Raw genomic sequence first — 15,110 nt, forward strand, 5'->3', positions numbered from 1 at the left:
TCTGCAATGAGTTGCCTCAAAATGTGGGTGGGCGTCATCCAGTGAATTGAAGGGCCGTAAGGACAAAACAGGTTTCCCTGAGGAAGAAGAAATTCTGCCTCGAGACTGCAGCATCAGCGCCTGCCCAAGGCTTTCCAGCCTGCCAGCCTGCCAGCCTGCCCTACGAATTTTCAACTCGCCAGCCTCCACAATCACATGAGCCAATTCCGTGAAACCCCTCTCTGTCTCTCTCTGTTTCTTTGTCTCTCTTTATGTTGTATGTATTTATAGATGGATGGATGGATGGATAGATGGATGGATGGATGGATGGATGGATGGCTAGCTCCATCTTACTGGTTCTGTTTCTCTGAAGAGCACTGACTGATACGAGAGGTAACACTTAACTTTCTTGAAGTGGGGGAATTGGTTTCAGGACAGTGGAAGAGATGATGCCCCTTTCCTTTTTGTCACAGTGAAGAGGAAAAACAAGACTGTCTGACTGACCTTTAGATTTGAAAACCAATCTTTGTTGGCTACTGAGTTACTCTTGTTTAAAAGCAGAGCACTCAAGGAACACTCTTAAAGTATGACACTTTACCAAGAGAGGAAGGTAGGGAGTATATTCAGTTATCAATATTACTGGAGCTGGGGGTGTCAAAGGGATTCAGTAATTGTTCCAAGTCTCCGACCAGTAAGTGGCAGAACTGGGATATACACGCCAGTCCTGTGACTCTAGAACCCCAGCGCTTCCCGAGGCACTGGCTGCCTCCCCTCTTGGTTTCAGCCTCCGGAAGGAGGTCACCTTCAGTGATTGTAGTGAGGGTGAGAGAGAATGTTATAAAATGTTCCGCAGGAAGGGCTTCTGAAACATTTTCTGAAATATTAGCTGAATTGAAGGAAACCGAGACTCAGAGAGAATCAGTTGTATTTGATTGTTGGTTATTCATTCGTTATAATCATGTCTTGTTCGCCTCCTTTGTGCAGAGCATTCAACTTTTTCAGATTGTTCACCTCTTCACGTTTTAATTCCTGCTCATGTTCGTACTAACGGCTGTAAGCCCTCCTTCTGGGTTACCAGAGGGTAGCCAGGGCCCTCAAGGTAAGCCCACTGCACTGCTGGAGACGAACTTGAGTGACAGTGGCCTGAGTTTGGACCGTACGCCTGGGGCTCTTCCTGGGTAGGCTGGCTTCCTGAGACTCGCCCAGGGCAGATGTGTGCTAAGAAACCGTGTGTCTAATCACTGTGCTTTGCTAGACAGACCCTTAGCCATTGGTCTCCCTCCACCTTTTTTGGGAAAAAATTAGGGTGTAATCTACCGGTAGTAAAACTGACCTGTTTTTTGAAGTGTACGGTTTGAGGAGTTCTGACCAATGAATGCAGTCATCTGACCACCACTTCCATAAGGACAGAGAAGTTCCCCAGTGCCCTTTGCAGTCCATCCCATCCCCACGCCCGTCGGCCCTTAGCAACAACTGATCTGATTGTTCTGTCTTTAGTTTTGTCTTTTCTAGAATGTCATATAAATGGAACCCTACAGTAGATAGTCCCTTCTCTGTGCTTCTTTCACGTAGCATAATGCTTTTTTAATTCATCCATGTTGTTACATGTGTCAGTAGCTTGTTTCTTCTTATTGCTGCGTAATATTCCATTGTATGGATGAACCATAATTTACTTATACTATTTATTTAGCAGTTGATTGCTGTTTGGGTTGCTTCCAGCTTTTGGCTATTATGAATAAAGCTGCCATAAATATTCCTGTACAGATCTTTGTGTCAACACATTTTTATTTCTCTTGGGTAAATACCTAGGAGTGGAATTGTGGGGTTGTATGGTAAGTATATACTAACTCTATAAGAAATTGGAAAACGGTTTTCCAAAGTGGCTGTGCTATTTTGGATTCCTACCAACAATTTTTAAAAGTTCCTCCGTATTCTCACTAATACTTCATATTGTGGTCTTTTTGATTTTAGTCATCTTAAGGGATGTGTAGTGGTACCTCACCCGTGGTTTTAATTTGCATTTGCCTAATGATTAAGGCATTCTGCATCTTTTCCTGGGCTCATTTGCCATTGGTCTATCTTCTTTAGTGAAGGATTTATTCCAGTACTTTTCTTCTTTTAAAATTCAGTTTTTAAAAAAGTTTTTTAAGCTTTTTATTTTGAGGTAATTATAGATTCACAGCAAGGTGCAAAGCAATGTATAGGGAGGTCCAGTGCACCCTTCTCCACGTCTCCCCCAGTGTCGACATCTTGCATAACTATAGTGCATTATCAAAACCAGGAGATGGACGTTGGCACAATCCATAGAGCTCATTCAAAGTTCTCCAGTTACACGTGCACTCATTTGTGTGCGTGTACATGTGTATGTAGCTCTAAACAATTTATCATATGTAGCTTCCTCCACTACAATCGAGATGCTTCACTGTACTGTCACCACAAGACCCCTTCCTGCTACCCTGTTACAGACACACTCACCCCCTGCACCCTCCCACACCCCTAAATCCTGGCAACCACAAATCCATTATTCAACTCCATTACCTTATTTCATGAATGTTATATGTATAAATTGAATTATACTGTGTGTATCCTTTTGATTGACTTCTTTCACTAATATAGAAGGGCACTTAAGTCCTCCCATATTCCAAGCCAGCCCATCAGAAATGCCCACCGTTGCCTAAATACCCAAAACATTTAGGCCTCCACTTTAGGCTGTTCTCTCAGCCTAGCTGGCCCTTCTCTCTGTGCTAAACTCGAAGTTCAATTTTAAGACCCACCTCAGATGCCTTCTCTGCTTTCTAGAACTTTCCATACCTGTGTCAGTCAGAATGTATTGCTCCCTCCCCAGCAATGCATAACGTCTCTTCTCTGGTTAGCCTCATCCCTGCTTATGCGAGAGAGACGAAACCACTTGGCCTCTTTCCCGAGATCGTGAGCTGCTTGAAGCGTTGATCAGATCAGGCTTATCTCCCACTGCCTGTCCGTGGGCTAATCATGTATCTGGATTCGGTTGGTTACTAAATTCAGCGTGCTTGCCTTCAGGAGGGAGTCGTACTGACCTGGAAGGAGATGGTGTCACTATATTTATTTAGAGTTTTGTACCAGTCTAATGGAGCACTTTCCTTGGTTGGATACTGGAGATTCGTTGAGGGATCTGGAGAAAATTCTAAAGCTTGTCTTTACCCAGCCTGGTCCCTGAGAAAGTTTCTGTTCTTCATTCGGTGAGACAGCCCATGCCTCTTCTCCGGACAGAACTGGCAGAGGCCATCCGGGGACTTCCAAAGTCTGTCCTTAGACACTGCCATGTGGGCCATTGTTCAGCATGTGGGCCTGGTGCCCTCTCAGGTTGGCATTTCACCAATGCATCGTGTGGTACAAGGAAGATGGGTTGGCTGGTCTATATTGACTTAGCTGTGGGCCCGCGGCCAGTCACTCCAATCTGAAAATTTTACAGACTGTATTGTTCACCCCTCCATAATATTCACCCCAAAGATAGCGGTTTTCCTCCCGAGGTCTTTGGCTCTCCCCTTCTTCCTCCTCTCTAATACTAATTTTTCAAGGTTGTAGCCATGGCTTCACGCCTCCCCCCAAATCTCCTATGTCTCCCTCCCACACTGCTCGAAGAAACATTTGCCTTCTCTCTAAGGCCTTGAAAACCCCCATGAGGTGGCGCAGTTGTGCAGGCCTGCCCTCACCCCATCGCCACCTGGAGGAGGGTTCGCCTCACAATTCCTTTGCGTTTGTCCTGGTGAATTCCAGCTGCCTTTCTTCACAGGACGTGGTTTCAAGTCCTGCTTCCCACCTCCTTCCTGGCTACCCTCCTCTAGCAATGCTCGAGGTTGCTGTGTCTCTCTTAAGGGCCCACCTCAGAACTGGAACCAGGATTCCAGGAGTGGCCTGCAGTGGAGCCCCAGGGCTGAGCAGACTCCATCTCCCCACGTCCGGGCACCCCAGCTGTGAATACCACCTAGAATTATAGTGACATTCTTGGCCTCTGAACTCAGTTGAATCATGAGACTGAGCCAACTTCTTGCTACTGTACCTCAATCCTCTGATGTCCTCTATTTATTTTGTTTCCTGAACCCAATGTAAGGTATAGATCTGGAGTTACGCAGCTCTGGCCTGACTCATGGCCGTGTCACTCATCAACTGGGTGACTTCACTTTAAGTTACTAACATGAGTTCCAAGCTACTGAATTTGTGTGTGCTGATGCACCTCCCTCTGTCAAATGGAGATGATAGGACTTACCTTGTGGGGTTTTTGTGAGGATTAAATGAGACAAGACCGGCCAAGTCCTTGCCCAGTTCCTGACGTATAGCAAGTATGAGGTGGTAGTGAGGAGGAGTATGGTGAAATGTAAAAACGCCCAACCTGGAAGTCAGGAGACCTGGGTCCCTGCCGTTCTCTGCCACTCTTATGCTGTGTCAGACTTAGGATGTTTGGAGCCCCAGGGGCTTGACACCGGAGGGAGCATTTCCCTGAAAATGGGCTTTTCCTCAGCTCAGTGGGCTGTGTCGATTCCAGAGAGCCCTCTGGTGGCCCCTCTGTGAAGGTGCAGGCTCCAGAGGGCAAAGGGAAGGAGGGGCCTGGTGGGCACGGGTAGGCTGGGTGGGGAGAGGCTCCCCCCTCCCAGCATGGGAGACTGCCACGCTGGGTGTTGGACCTCAGCGTGGATCTCATCTCTGTGAAGTTGTCACTGTGGCCCTTGGACAAACCCCTCCTCCTTTGTGGGCTCCTCCAGCAATGCTGGAGGTCGCCTTGTCTGCCTTAAACCAGCCTCTGAACTGGAACCGGGATTCCAGGAGTGGCCTGGAGGGGAGGTCCAGGGCTGAGCAGATTCCATCTCCCCAAGTCCGGCACCCCGGCTGTTCATGCCACCTAGAATTATAGTGACATTCTTGGCCTCTGGAATATGGGGAATGAAGATGAACTAGATCAGTGTTTCTCAAAGATGATTGAGGGGGCCACTGGACAGTCATTTAAAAAAATCTGAATGCTAGAAGAAATACTAACTTTCAAATCCTGTAGTTTATGGATATTATCGTTTTTAAGGTGAGTAAAATATATATTTAAAAAATCTAAATACACAAAATATAAAGTAAATAATAGTATAGGTGGTACTCTATCAGGGTAAAAATCGTAAAAGCAGTAAGGCGCAACAATTTGGGCAACACTAGACTAGATTATTTGTGATTTCCTGAACAGTTCTGATAAGTTAGTTCTAGCTGTATACCACCTGGCATTATTTCCTAGCATAATAATCACCATTTATTGTTTATGCTGCTAGAAGCTCTTTACATTTATTTCTCAGTATTATGAAGCAGCTGTTATTTACCATCTTAGTTTTACCGAAAAACGAGAGGCCAAGTCACACCTGCCAGAGTCAGTGCGGGGCATTCCAGGTTCGGTGTTACCTGCAAGTCCTACACAGACCACAGTTCCCTGGTGACGTTCACAGTCAGCCCCACCTCAGTGGCCATACACTGACAGGGCATCAGGCGGGGCTGGCTTCCCAATACCTACGATAGGAAGTCCCCTCTCCCTGACCAGTGTCACGTGCTGCAGGCGGTTCTGGCTGGGATCAGGAGTCCTGAAATCTGATTCTGGGCCTTTCACTCACCTGCTGGTTAGCGGACTTACGGACTCACCATGGACAGTTGTATCAGAATTGGAGGCGTTTTTTCCAAATAGTGTCCTGGACCCCACTCCCAGAGGTTCTGGTTTTGCACATCAGAGGTAGGACTCAGGGATTTGTGTTGTAGCCGTTTTGCTAGATTCGGGAATCACGGTGCTTGATGACTTCTAGGTTCCCGTCCAGCCCCCCAATTCTGTGAACATGAGCTTGGAAGGGCCTAGAGACCCTTGTACTCTTCCCTTGACCCAACCACAAACAGGGTAAGTGACACAGAAAGTAACAGTAAAAAAAGATACTTTATTGTTAAAAAAAAAAAAAAATGACCATGAAACCATGCACCCCGTCATTTGTCATTCACACTCACAGGCGCACACACAGCCGCTAAGCACTCACACAAATATGCTCTCACCCACACAGCTCCCTCTCGCTGTAAGCAGCAACCCTGTGGGTGAGAGTCTCTTGTTCTTCCTTTTGACTTTTGTCTCCAGAAACAACACATGAAAAGGCAATGGACCGGAGAGAGGGATTGGCAGGCTAGGGAGTGGCGAGGCCACCGGAATTCTCTGGTCCCTGCCACTCCTGGCTACATACGTTCTACACATGTGTACACACACACTATACACAGGCGCCCACATGTGTAGACACGTGCCCACATTGACCCTCCATGCATAGGGCGGAGTCACTGTAGGTAATACTTAGATTGGCAGGTGTCTGAGACGGGAGGGCAGGCAGGGGCTGGGTGTCCAGTCTGAACACTCTGCTATGTGGCGCCCTGTCTCCACCCTGCCCTGAATGGACATTCTGAGTTCCTTGCGTCTAGGGAAGAAAAATCCCCTTGGGGCAACGCATCCCGACAGCAAGGTTGAAAAGTGCCTAAGAATTTTAAAAATGAAGAATTATGTCTTTCCTGCCTTTGGCCCAAAGTGCTTGAGAAACTTGGGATGAAGAACCCAGAGTTCCATGAGGTCTGAATTCTTTACCAAAGAAGGTCCAGGGCTGCGTGAATCCTGGCCGGCCCTGACTGGTAGAAAGTCCTGTGACTTAAAGAGGCAGAGCACGCTGCTTGGTTGGAATCTGAATTCGAGGAGTAGGACCTCACGAAGACTGAGGCCAAGTGATGCTCCTCAGGTACCTTGTGGCCTTCATTCATCATCTTATCCCCAGTGCCCAGCACTGTGATTGACAGGGAGCAGATGCTGCAACGGATGTACGAATGAGGCAGGGTGCATAGGTGACTTTTGGTAACTGCTCGCCTGCTGCTCACCTCCCAGCCCCTAGGAGGACACCCTGTGGCGCTCCCGGGTCAGCGACCCTAGGACCTCCTCTCTATAGCGGGTGGAATGGCCGCCTGTGAGGCACGAATCTGCCTCTGCCTCCAGAATGGAGCGGTGGGCAGGTGTAACAATGCACCCTGACACAGCTGACCCAGTAGTTCAGGCCCTGCCTCGCTAGGGACTGAGAGATGACAGATCAATAAGACACGCTGCCTCTTGCCCTTATCAAGAGTCAGTTTTTCCTAGTTTTCCAAGGTAACTGCTCTGTGCATCCCCTTTCTGCTGGGGGCCCTAGTGCTGTTTCTGGAGCTCTACCCTCAGCTTCCCTCTATCCTCAGGGACTAGCTAGGGGTCTGGAAGAGCACATTTCAAGGTATGGCAGCCTGGCCTGGGCATGGGGGCTTCCCTCCCACTTTCCCAGCCACGCTCCACTCACGGCCTATAAGACAGGAGGAAGGGGCCAGGTCACTGGCCTCCCACCTGCCTCCCTCTGAGGACAGCTAGAACATGACCTCCTCACAGCTCCCGTAATCACTCTCCACCATGTCAGAGCCCTCGTAGTTGGGGGGGACCTGGGGCTGGCCCTGGCCTGTGGGAAGCCCACCCCCCACCTCGCAGTCGGCATAAGAGGGTCCGGCCCTGCTGAGGCGCATACTCACCCCCTTATAGTCCCCCTCTGCCAGACAGGGCCCTCCCCCTCCCTGCCGGATCTGGGAGTGGTAGTAGCTGATGGCTGTGTACTCATTGAGACAGGGTGCCAGCAGGCGCTCCCGGGGACTGGGGGGCCGTGGGGGCATCAGATCTTCCAGGTTCTGGTTGCTATAACGGGGTGGGAGAGGTGCCCGCTTGTTTTCCAGCACCAGTGGGAAGGGGAAACCCCTGTAGAGGCCAGTGGGTTCCGGCATCACAGCTGGGGTCTGGTGGTGGTGAGGTGAGGGCGGCAGAGGGCCCTGGGTCACTTCCGAGTGGGGGTGTTCCCAGCGTTCGTTCCTGGAGTAAGTAGGGGGCCAGACCGTGACTCTACTTGGGTAGGCTGAAAGAGAACAGCAAGATAGGGTGAGCGTTGAGTTTCCCTGATGAAGGTTCCAGCTGGCCTGATTGCTACTATCTATGACTTAGCATGTGGTGGAGACAGCCCAAGAGGAGGGTGAGTATGTGGCCCATCTATGTGTGGTGTCTCTGGCAGCTTAGGTTGATATCTAGAATCCAGTGGGGCCAAGTTTAAGGCCAGAGGTTTAACCCAAAGCCCACCCATCTTGCCAATATGTGCCATGGCCGAAGGGCCCGTGAACAAGGAGAGACTATGGATGGCACCGTGCAGCCCACCCCGAGGGCTGGAGACAGCATCTCCATCCCACGTCTCACTGGTGGGTTTCGTCTTGTTAATTGAAGGAAACAGACACACGTTTCAGAGTAGGTGTGATGGCATATATCACAGAGGGTGACTAAACGAAATGTGTCTCAGAAGATTGGAGACCGGTCATCCTTGGTCCCAACTGTGTCCCTTCTACTGAATAGTCAGTTGGGTGAGTTAGAAAAGGTCACTGCATCATGATAGGCTCTAGCTACCCTATTGGCAAAAAGTTAATGAAAATACCTGTTTTAACTATTGGTGAATAAGACAGAAAATATAAAGTCTTTACATATTCAACTCCATTTGAGCCAAAGATGAGAGGGGCGTGAAGCCAGCCAGCCAGGTCTGACCCAAGGTTACTGGGTGACCAGAAGCTTGGATACTGCTTTTCTTTCCCTTCCCGGAAGCGCACAAGTGTGCTCTTCACCGCACGGATCCTACCCACCCCGTCCAGGCTCCCTAGGTCCATGTGGACATCCAAACTCTGGAGTGCCTTGGAATGTGGGCAGTGGAAGGTGATGCAGCAGAGTCTGAGTCCTGGCGTCCGTTCTAGTCTGAGTGCACTGTGACTTTGAACACATCCCTTCACACCCCACACCAAGGCACTGGACTAAGGGTGGCCCCAATCCCTTACACGTCAGGTAATGCAGTCTTGGGGTTCACCACCCCCTCCCACCAGTCCCCCAGGCTAAGGGTCTCCGCATATACTGACCCATCTCCTCGCCTGACCAGGTCCTCTTAATGACGGGCTCATTGTCAGCGCGGGCAGGGGCTGCGGCTGGTGGCAGTCTGGGAGGCACACTGCAGACCACGGGCTGCTGCTTAGAGCTGGGTCCAAAAGTGACCAGCTCGTTCGGAACTGACGTCTTGCTGGGCTCCAGTTGGTTCAGATTGTTGCAGGAGCTGGTGCTCAGGGGGTTGAGCTCAATGGCGGGCATAGCTTGGGTGTCAACACCAACACTCCTGGCCAAGAGGTCTGGGTCTTCCATGGCCACGGGCTTGTGAGACTTGCAACGGCGGCAGTAGAAGAAAAGCCCCACGGTGCTCATAATGGTGAACAGTAGGGCCGCTATGATGATCAGAATCTCCAGCTGGCCCCAGTCCCCCCTTTCGATCTCAGGGGTGACGAGGCAATGTCCTTCTGAGCAGCCCCTTGCTTCCATTTCACACCTGCAGAGACAGAGAAGTAGGCAGAGGGCCGAGTCACTATATTGGCCTTTCCACGTCCCTTCTTACAAGGGTCTATGGGATGGAGACCCCTGCACTCAAGCCTGCCCCCTCCAATTTTCACCATCATCATCATCATCATCATCATCAAACACCTCAACATATCAACTTCAGAACTTTGCATCCTCTACTACCGTGTTTCCCCGAAAATAAGACCCAGCCGGACAATCAGCTCTAATGCATCTTTTGGAGCAAAAATTAATATAAGACCCAGTATTATATATTATATTACATTATATTATATTATATTATATTATATTATATTATATTATATTATATTATATTATATTATATTATATTATTACGTTATGTTATATCATATCATATCATATTAAAGACCCGGTCTTACAGTATAGTAAAATAAAACCGGGTCTTATATTAACTTTTGCTCCGAAAGAAGCATTAGAGCTGATGGTCCGGCTAGGTCTTATTTTCGGGGAAACACGGTAGTAAGGTATGGGACTCAGCCACACCCTCATTCATGACCATTGGGATCTCGGCTCTGAGCACGTCCATTCTTTTCACCCATGAGATCTAGGCAGTGGATGTACTCTCCACCAATGAGATGAGATTTCCAACCATACATATACAGCGATAGAGGCAGCTGACAGGCCCAGCTGTCCTGTAGCAATCATGTCCGGGTTCCAGACACAAGGCAGCAGTCACCCAGCACTGGTGACGGGACATCACCAGCAGGTCACGGGAACCCCGCGTGGCCCTGCACAGACTTTACACTGGGCAGCTTTCTCAGAGAGATCACCGGGAACCGTATGACCTCTCAGGGCACCTTCAGCTTAGTGTTCCATGGTGTAAGGCTCTTAGGGGACTTCTGCAGCCAGCTGTATCTACTTTTGAAAAGATGTTGGGAAAGGCTCCCTCCATTCCCCTTGAGTCCAAAACATTTCCCAGTGCCTGAAATTTCACCAACAGTTTGTCCTTTGGGGTTTAATGCTGTCCTCCCCAAATTCCTCTTTGAAAATGCAAACACCACTTTCAGCTGGGAAGTATCCTCCCAACACATCTACAATGCAGAGCGTTGCGCACTGCAAAGCCGGGAGTGAAGTGGGGCCGGAAATGCCAGTGGCCGAGAGAAAGGACTTGGGTCATAAACACATAGGGGAATTTGGGGTAATGTCTTTCCTTCTCTGGGCCTCAGTTTCCCCAACTGTAAAATGAGTGGGTGGACTACTGGCTCTCTTATGTACACGCTGACAGCAAGGGGCTCCCTTGGGAGTTTGTAAAAAAATAGAATCCCAGGCCTCATTCCTGGGAGATTCCAATTTAGTTGGTCCAGGGGTTTATATTTTTCGCCAGTCTCCCTCATGAGTTTTTAAAGGCTTGCAAGTTGGGGAGCCATAAAACCAGATAATTGTGAAAGCCTCTCGCCCTCTAGGATTCAACAGATGATTCTCCTTCCCTTTATAACAGCCCCGCCCCCGCCACTGCCCCAGGCCAGCGTAATATGAGGCACAGGTAGCTTGCAGTGGGGTTGGAGACCCACAGCAGTGCCTGTACCAAGGGGCCATTGTCCCCAGGTCGCTTTCTGGGAAGTCATGGTCCAGAGCAAGAGAATAAGAACTGGAGCTATTTTTAGACTTCAGCAAAGATCAGCACCGCCTGAGGTGCTGGTGAGAAGAACAGATTCCTGGGCCCCAGCCTGGAGAGCCTGATTCAGTAGGTTCAGAACAGGGCTTGGGAAAACTTTCTAATTAACAAGCACCTCCGTCTCCCAGTGTTCTGAGGCAAGTGGTCAGAGGGAGAAGCCTTGCCACGTGGAAAAGGCTGAGAAGCCAGGTCCCGGAGCGCTCAGCCCCTCGCCTCCCACTGGCCTCTCTAGAGGTCAGAGTGCAGAGGTCATTCCCTAATGGTGTCACACCCAGGGTGAGGAGCCAAAGGCAGGGGGACTCTCCGGTGCTTACCTGTCTCCCGTATAAGGGTGAGGGCAGCTACAGGAGGCTCCCTCAGGGGAGGAGATGCAAGTTCCACCTTCCAGGCAGGGTGCCAAAGTGCAGTTCTCTTTTCTTTGTTCACAGTGCTTCCCAGAGAACTGTGGGGGACACGTGCAGACATAGCCTGGGAGGAGGAGAAGGGAGGTGAGAGAGTGCACTGGCCCAGCAGTTAGGCAGCCCTGGCTGAGCGGCCCTCCAGGATGGAGGGGAGGGCTCAGCATGTTTGCAGATACATTGTTCACATTTATTGAGGGTCAAACACCACGTTGGGCTCTGGTGCCCTGCTGGGTAAGAAGATTTGATCCCTGCCCGCAGGCACCGTCCTGCCCAGTAGAGAACGGCATTTAAGGAATAACGGGTAATGTCCTAGACAACACATATTCAGTGCTAGTGCCCTAAGAACCTTCCTGGATGAGCTCATTGGATCTCCAGGACCACTCTGAGATTGGTTACTGTTATCGTCCTGAACAGGGGACAGATACAAGTTGATGGCAGGTGAGAAATAAGGCACAGAGCAGTATGACTTTTCCAAATGGTGACACAGCTAGTAAATGGCAAAATTGGGATTCAAACCTAGACAGTTATGTATAATGTCAATATATTAGTAATTATCATAAAAATTCATTTCATTGAAGGGGAGTGTTTTCCTGGAGGGGGTTTCCCGGAGGAGGTGATATTTCAGTTGAGACCCGAAGGATGAATAAAAATTAGCCAGGCAAAAAGATAGAAGGGCAAAGAGGAAGGCATTTCAGGCAGAGGAAAACGTGTGCAAAAGCTTGGAGGAGAGTGTGACAAGTGTCGGGAACTAAAACAGCACGAGGGGTGGTGAGCCTGCTGCAAAAGGGGGAGCGGGAGCTGCAGGCCCCAGATATGGGAGCAACCAGGGCATTGGCTATTTGAGCCACATGCAGGAATTAGGAATTGGGACTCTATGCGAACAGCAGGGGGAAGCCACTGCAAGGTTCCAAGCGGGAAAGTGATATGCTCCTATCCCTGCTGTATAAAGATCACTCTGGCTCTCCTCCCCTAAGATGCAGGTGGAGGGAGACAAGTAGGAGAAGGGAGGTGGCTGGTGTAGTAGGAAAGGTGAGAAACGACAGGAGTTTGAGTCAGAGTGATGGCAGTGGGGACAGAGAGAAGCGATGGACTCCTTGGACATTTCGGAGGTAGCAATGACAGTACTATGTATTAGCCACACAAAAATGAGAAAACAGGATACTGCCAATTGTTGACAGGGATGCAGGAATCGCATGCACTGTTAGTGGGTGTTAGCATGCTGTGGGCATGCTGGAGCGTCATTTGACCCTAATTTAGTCAAAATAATGATTTGCATACTCTGAGTATGTGAATTCCATGCGTGTGTGTGTGTGTGTGTGTGTGTGTGTGTGAAGGAGGTGCTCATGCAGGTTCACAAGAAGCTGGGTACGAGGCTGCTCCCTGCAGCATTGCTATTGGAGGTGGGCTTTTGAAGCCACTAGAGTGTCCATTGCTGGGAGAGCGGAGAGGGCCAATGTGGGTGCATGCCCATCTGGGAGTGTGGAGCTGCCATGAAAAGGAATGGATGAAGAAGAGTGACGTGTGACAGCGTGGGCGGAGAAGTGTAAAAGATGATGCATCACTTACATAAATTAGAAGTGCAAGCGTGTGAAAAACAGTAAGAGGCATTTTGCAGGATCTCATTTAACACCGCTAAGTGTTTACTTATGGGTTTGGGGAAGAGGGATGGCAGTGGAACATAGATTAAAAAGGAATAAGAAAGAGAAATTTTGCAGGAACCAATGATGACACGAAGATGTGTGATGAACACAATTTTCTACACAGTGGTCCCCATTCATGCCCTTCCCCCATCCAAAAAAAAGGAGAAAGAAAGTTCTTATTGAGGAAGGATGAAGACTCCTGGCTTCCCCTAGTGTAGACCTAGCAGCTCCCAACCTGTTACTCACCAGGCAGTAAGGAAAAGAGAGGGGCATGTGGAATCAGGAGGCAGACTGCTTCACGGAGATCTGGACCCCGAGCATGCCTCTCTCACTTAACCTCTGGGTGACCTTGAACGAGTTCCTTTACCTCCCTGGGTTTCCTTTACATAGCCCAGCAGTTTCCTGAGCTGTAAAACAGAGCTCTTAATGGCTCTCTTCCCTCCTTCCCTCCCTCATGGGGCTGTGGTGAAAGAATATACTTGATAAACTCTGTAGTGACATATGATCGCTAGTCCAACATGTCAGGGTCCTCTGAAGAGCTTCCTGGAATAAGGCGTCACCCCCCCCCCCCCCAGCCCTTACCTTTCTCGTGGGCCTGTGAGCACGTCCCACCATTGAGACAGGGGTTCTGGCTGCAGTCGTCACTGGGGAAGCAGCACTGGGTGAGAGCCTGCCTCTCCAGCAAGCCTGCTGCCTTCCTGCCGTGGGCCAGCAGCTCCAGTGCCTCTCCGTTGAGCATGACCGCATCCAAGCAGCCTTCGAAGCCCTGAGAGACATTTGGGGGAGAATGCGAGAGGACAAGGCCGCCCAGAAAGAGGTCTCGCTCAGGCCTCAGACCCTGGCAGTTCTCTGGGAGCACAAGGGAGTCGTTGCCTGTGCCATCCACCATCAGGCGAATGGAAGTGTCCGTCTCCTTCACCAGAATGGAGTGCCACTCTTGGTCATTCACGTGGCGCCAGGAGGCAAGAGTTCCATAGAAACCACCAGGGCAATGGTATTCCAGGTGGAGCACTCCATTAACCAGCTGCAAAGAAAACCCAGATGGCCATCAGCAAAGCCAAGAAGTCCTTATAAAAAGCCCTGCTAAGAGACTGCCCGTGCAAAGAATGTTGGTGATATTTTCATGGGTGCGAGGGCTAGTGTTAGGTGATTTTCAGGGCTGTTTTAGACATTGTGTTTGTAAAGTACAAAAGCTTCCTGTCTGTGGTCTCATTTGGCCCTCCCCGTGGTCCTTGGGGTGTTCTGGGCAGGGATGACATCTCCATTTCACAGATGAGGAAACTGAGGCCCAGAGATGCCTTGTTGTCTTTAAGATTCTTCTTCACAGGTCTCTCCAGTGTTCTACATTCCTGAACATTGGCCTTCAAGGATACCAAAAACTTCCCTCTTACTCCCTATTCAGCAGTTCAGCCGATGAGGGCAGAAGTAGATATGAAAAGCCAGCTGTCTTCCAAAACCAGACAGAAGAGAGATTTGCAAAAATGTAAAACTATGCCTCTCTTTTCTTATTTTGGAAAACGTCATTATCTTTCCTAAAAATAGGGTATTTATGTTAACATGTAATGGGTTTCTTATTATTTTTGAATGACTTCACAAATAAAGATTTTAACATTTGCCAGTTTTAATTTCTAATCCTGAAAATGTCAATAGCTATAACCCACGTACACAAAACTTCCTTAGGATCTTCAATCATTTTTAAGAGTCAAAAAGTCCTGAAATCAAAAAGTGTGAGAACCCCTGGGTTAAAACGTTTTAGTTCACCTACCCCCAAGAAGTAGGACGACTTGTGGTCAAATATATTTTTGCTCACTCCGGGTTAGGTAGAGCTTTCTCTGGCTGAAGTCTGAAGATCCAACCCAGTGTTTATTGGGAGTTAGCCACCTTCCTGATTTTTGCCCTGGTTCAATACCACCTATATCATTATTGACTTTAAAAGGAAACTTACTATTGTACAGTAAATAGAAAAACAATATATCTTGCCATTAAGAAAAGAGAAT

The 15,110-nt window shown here is 49.1% G+C and overlaps 1 protein-coding gene across 1 annotated transcript in view; it reads right to left on the reverse strand.

Annotated features, from left to right (window-relative positions):
- Positions 1 to 5,889: 5,889 nt before the first annotated feature.
- The window catches only part of FAT2 (FAT atypical cadherin 2), a 72,775-nt gene continuing 63,554 nt past the window's right edge, over positions 5,890 to 15,110 (reverse strand). Inside the window, exons 21-24 of the mRNA XM_033095600.1 lie at positions 13,696 to 14,137; positions 11,387 to 11,540; positions 8,953 to 9,410; positions 5,890 to 7,919 (exon numbers count right to left, since the gene is read on the reverse strand). Coding sequence (XP_032951491.1) covers positions 7,387 to 7,919; positions 8,953 to 9,410; positions 11,387 to 11,540; positions 13,696 to 14,137 — 1,587 coding nt within the window. The 3' untranslated portion in view covers positions 5,890 to 7,386. The remainder of the gene's footprint in view (positions 7,920 to 8,952; positions 9,411 to 11,386; positions 11,541 to 13,695; positions 14,138 to 15,110) is intronic.

This window comes from Rhinolophus ferrumequinum, chromosome 24 (assembly GCF_004115265.2).
Source record: "Rhinolophus ferrumequinum isolate MPI-CBG mRhiFer1 chromosome 24, mRhiFer1_v1.p, whole genome shotgun sequence".
Lineage (NCBI taxonomy): Eukaryota > Metazoa > Chordata > Mammalia > Chiroptera > Rhinolophidae > Rhinolophus > Rhinolophus ferrumequinum.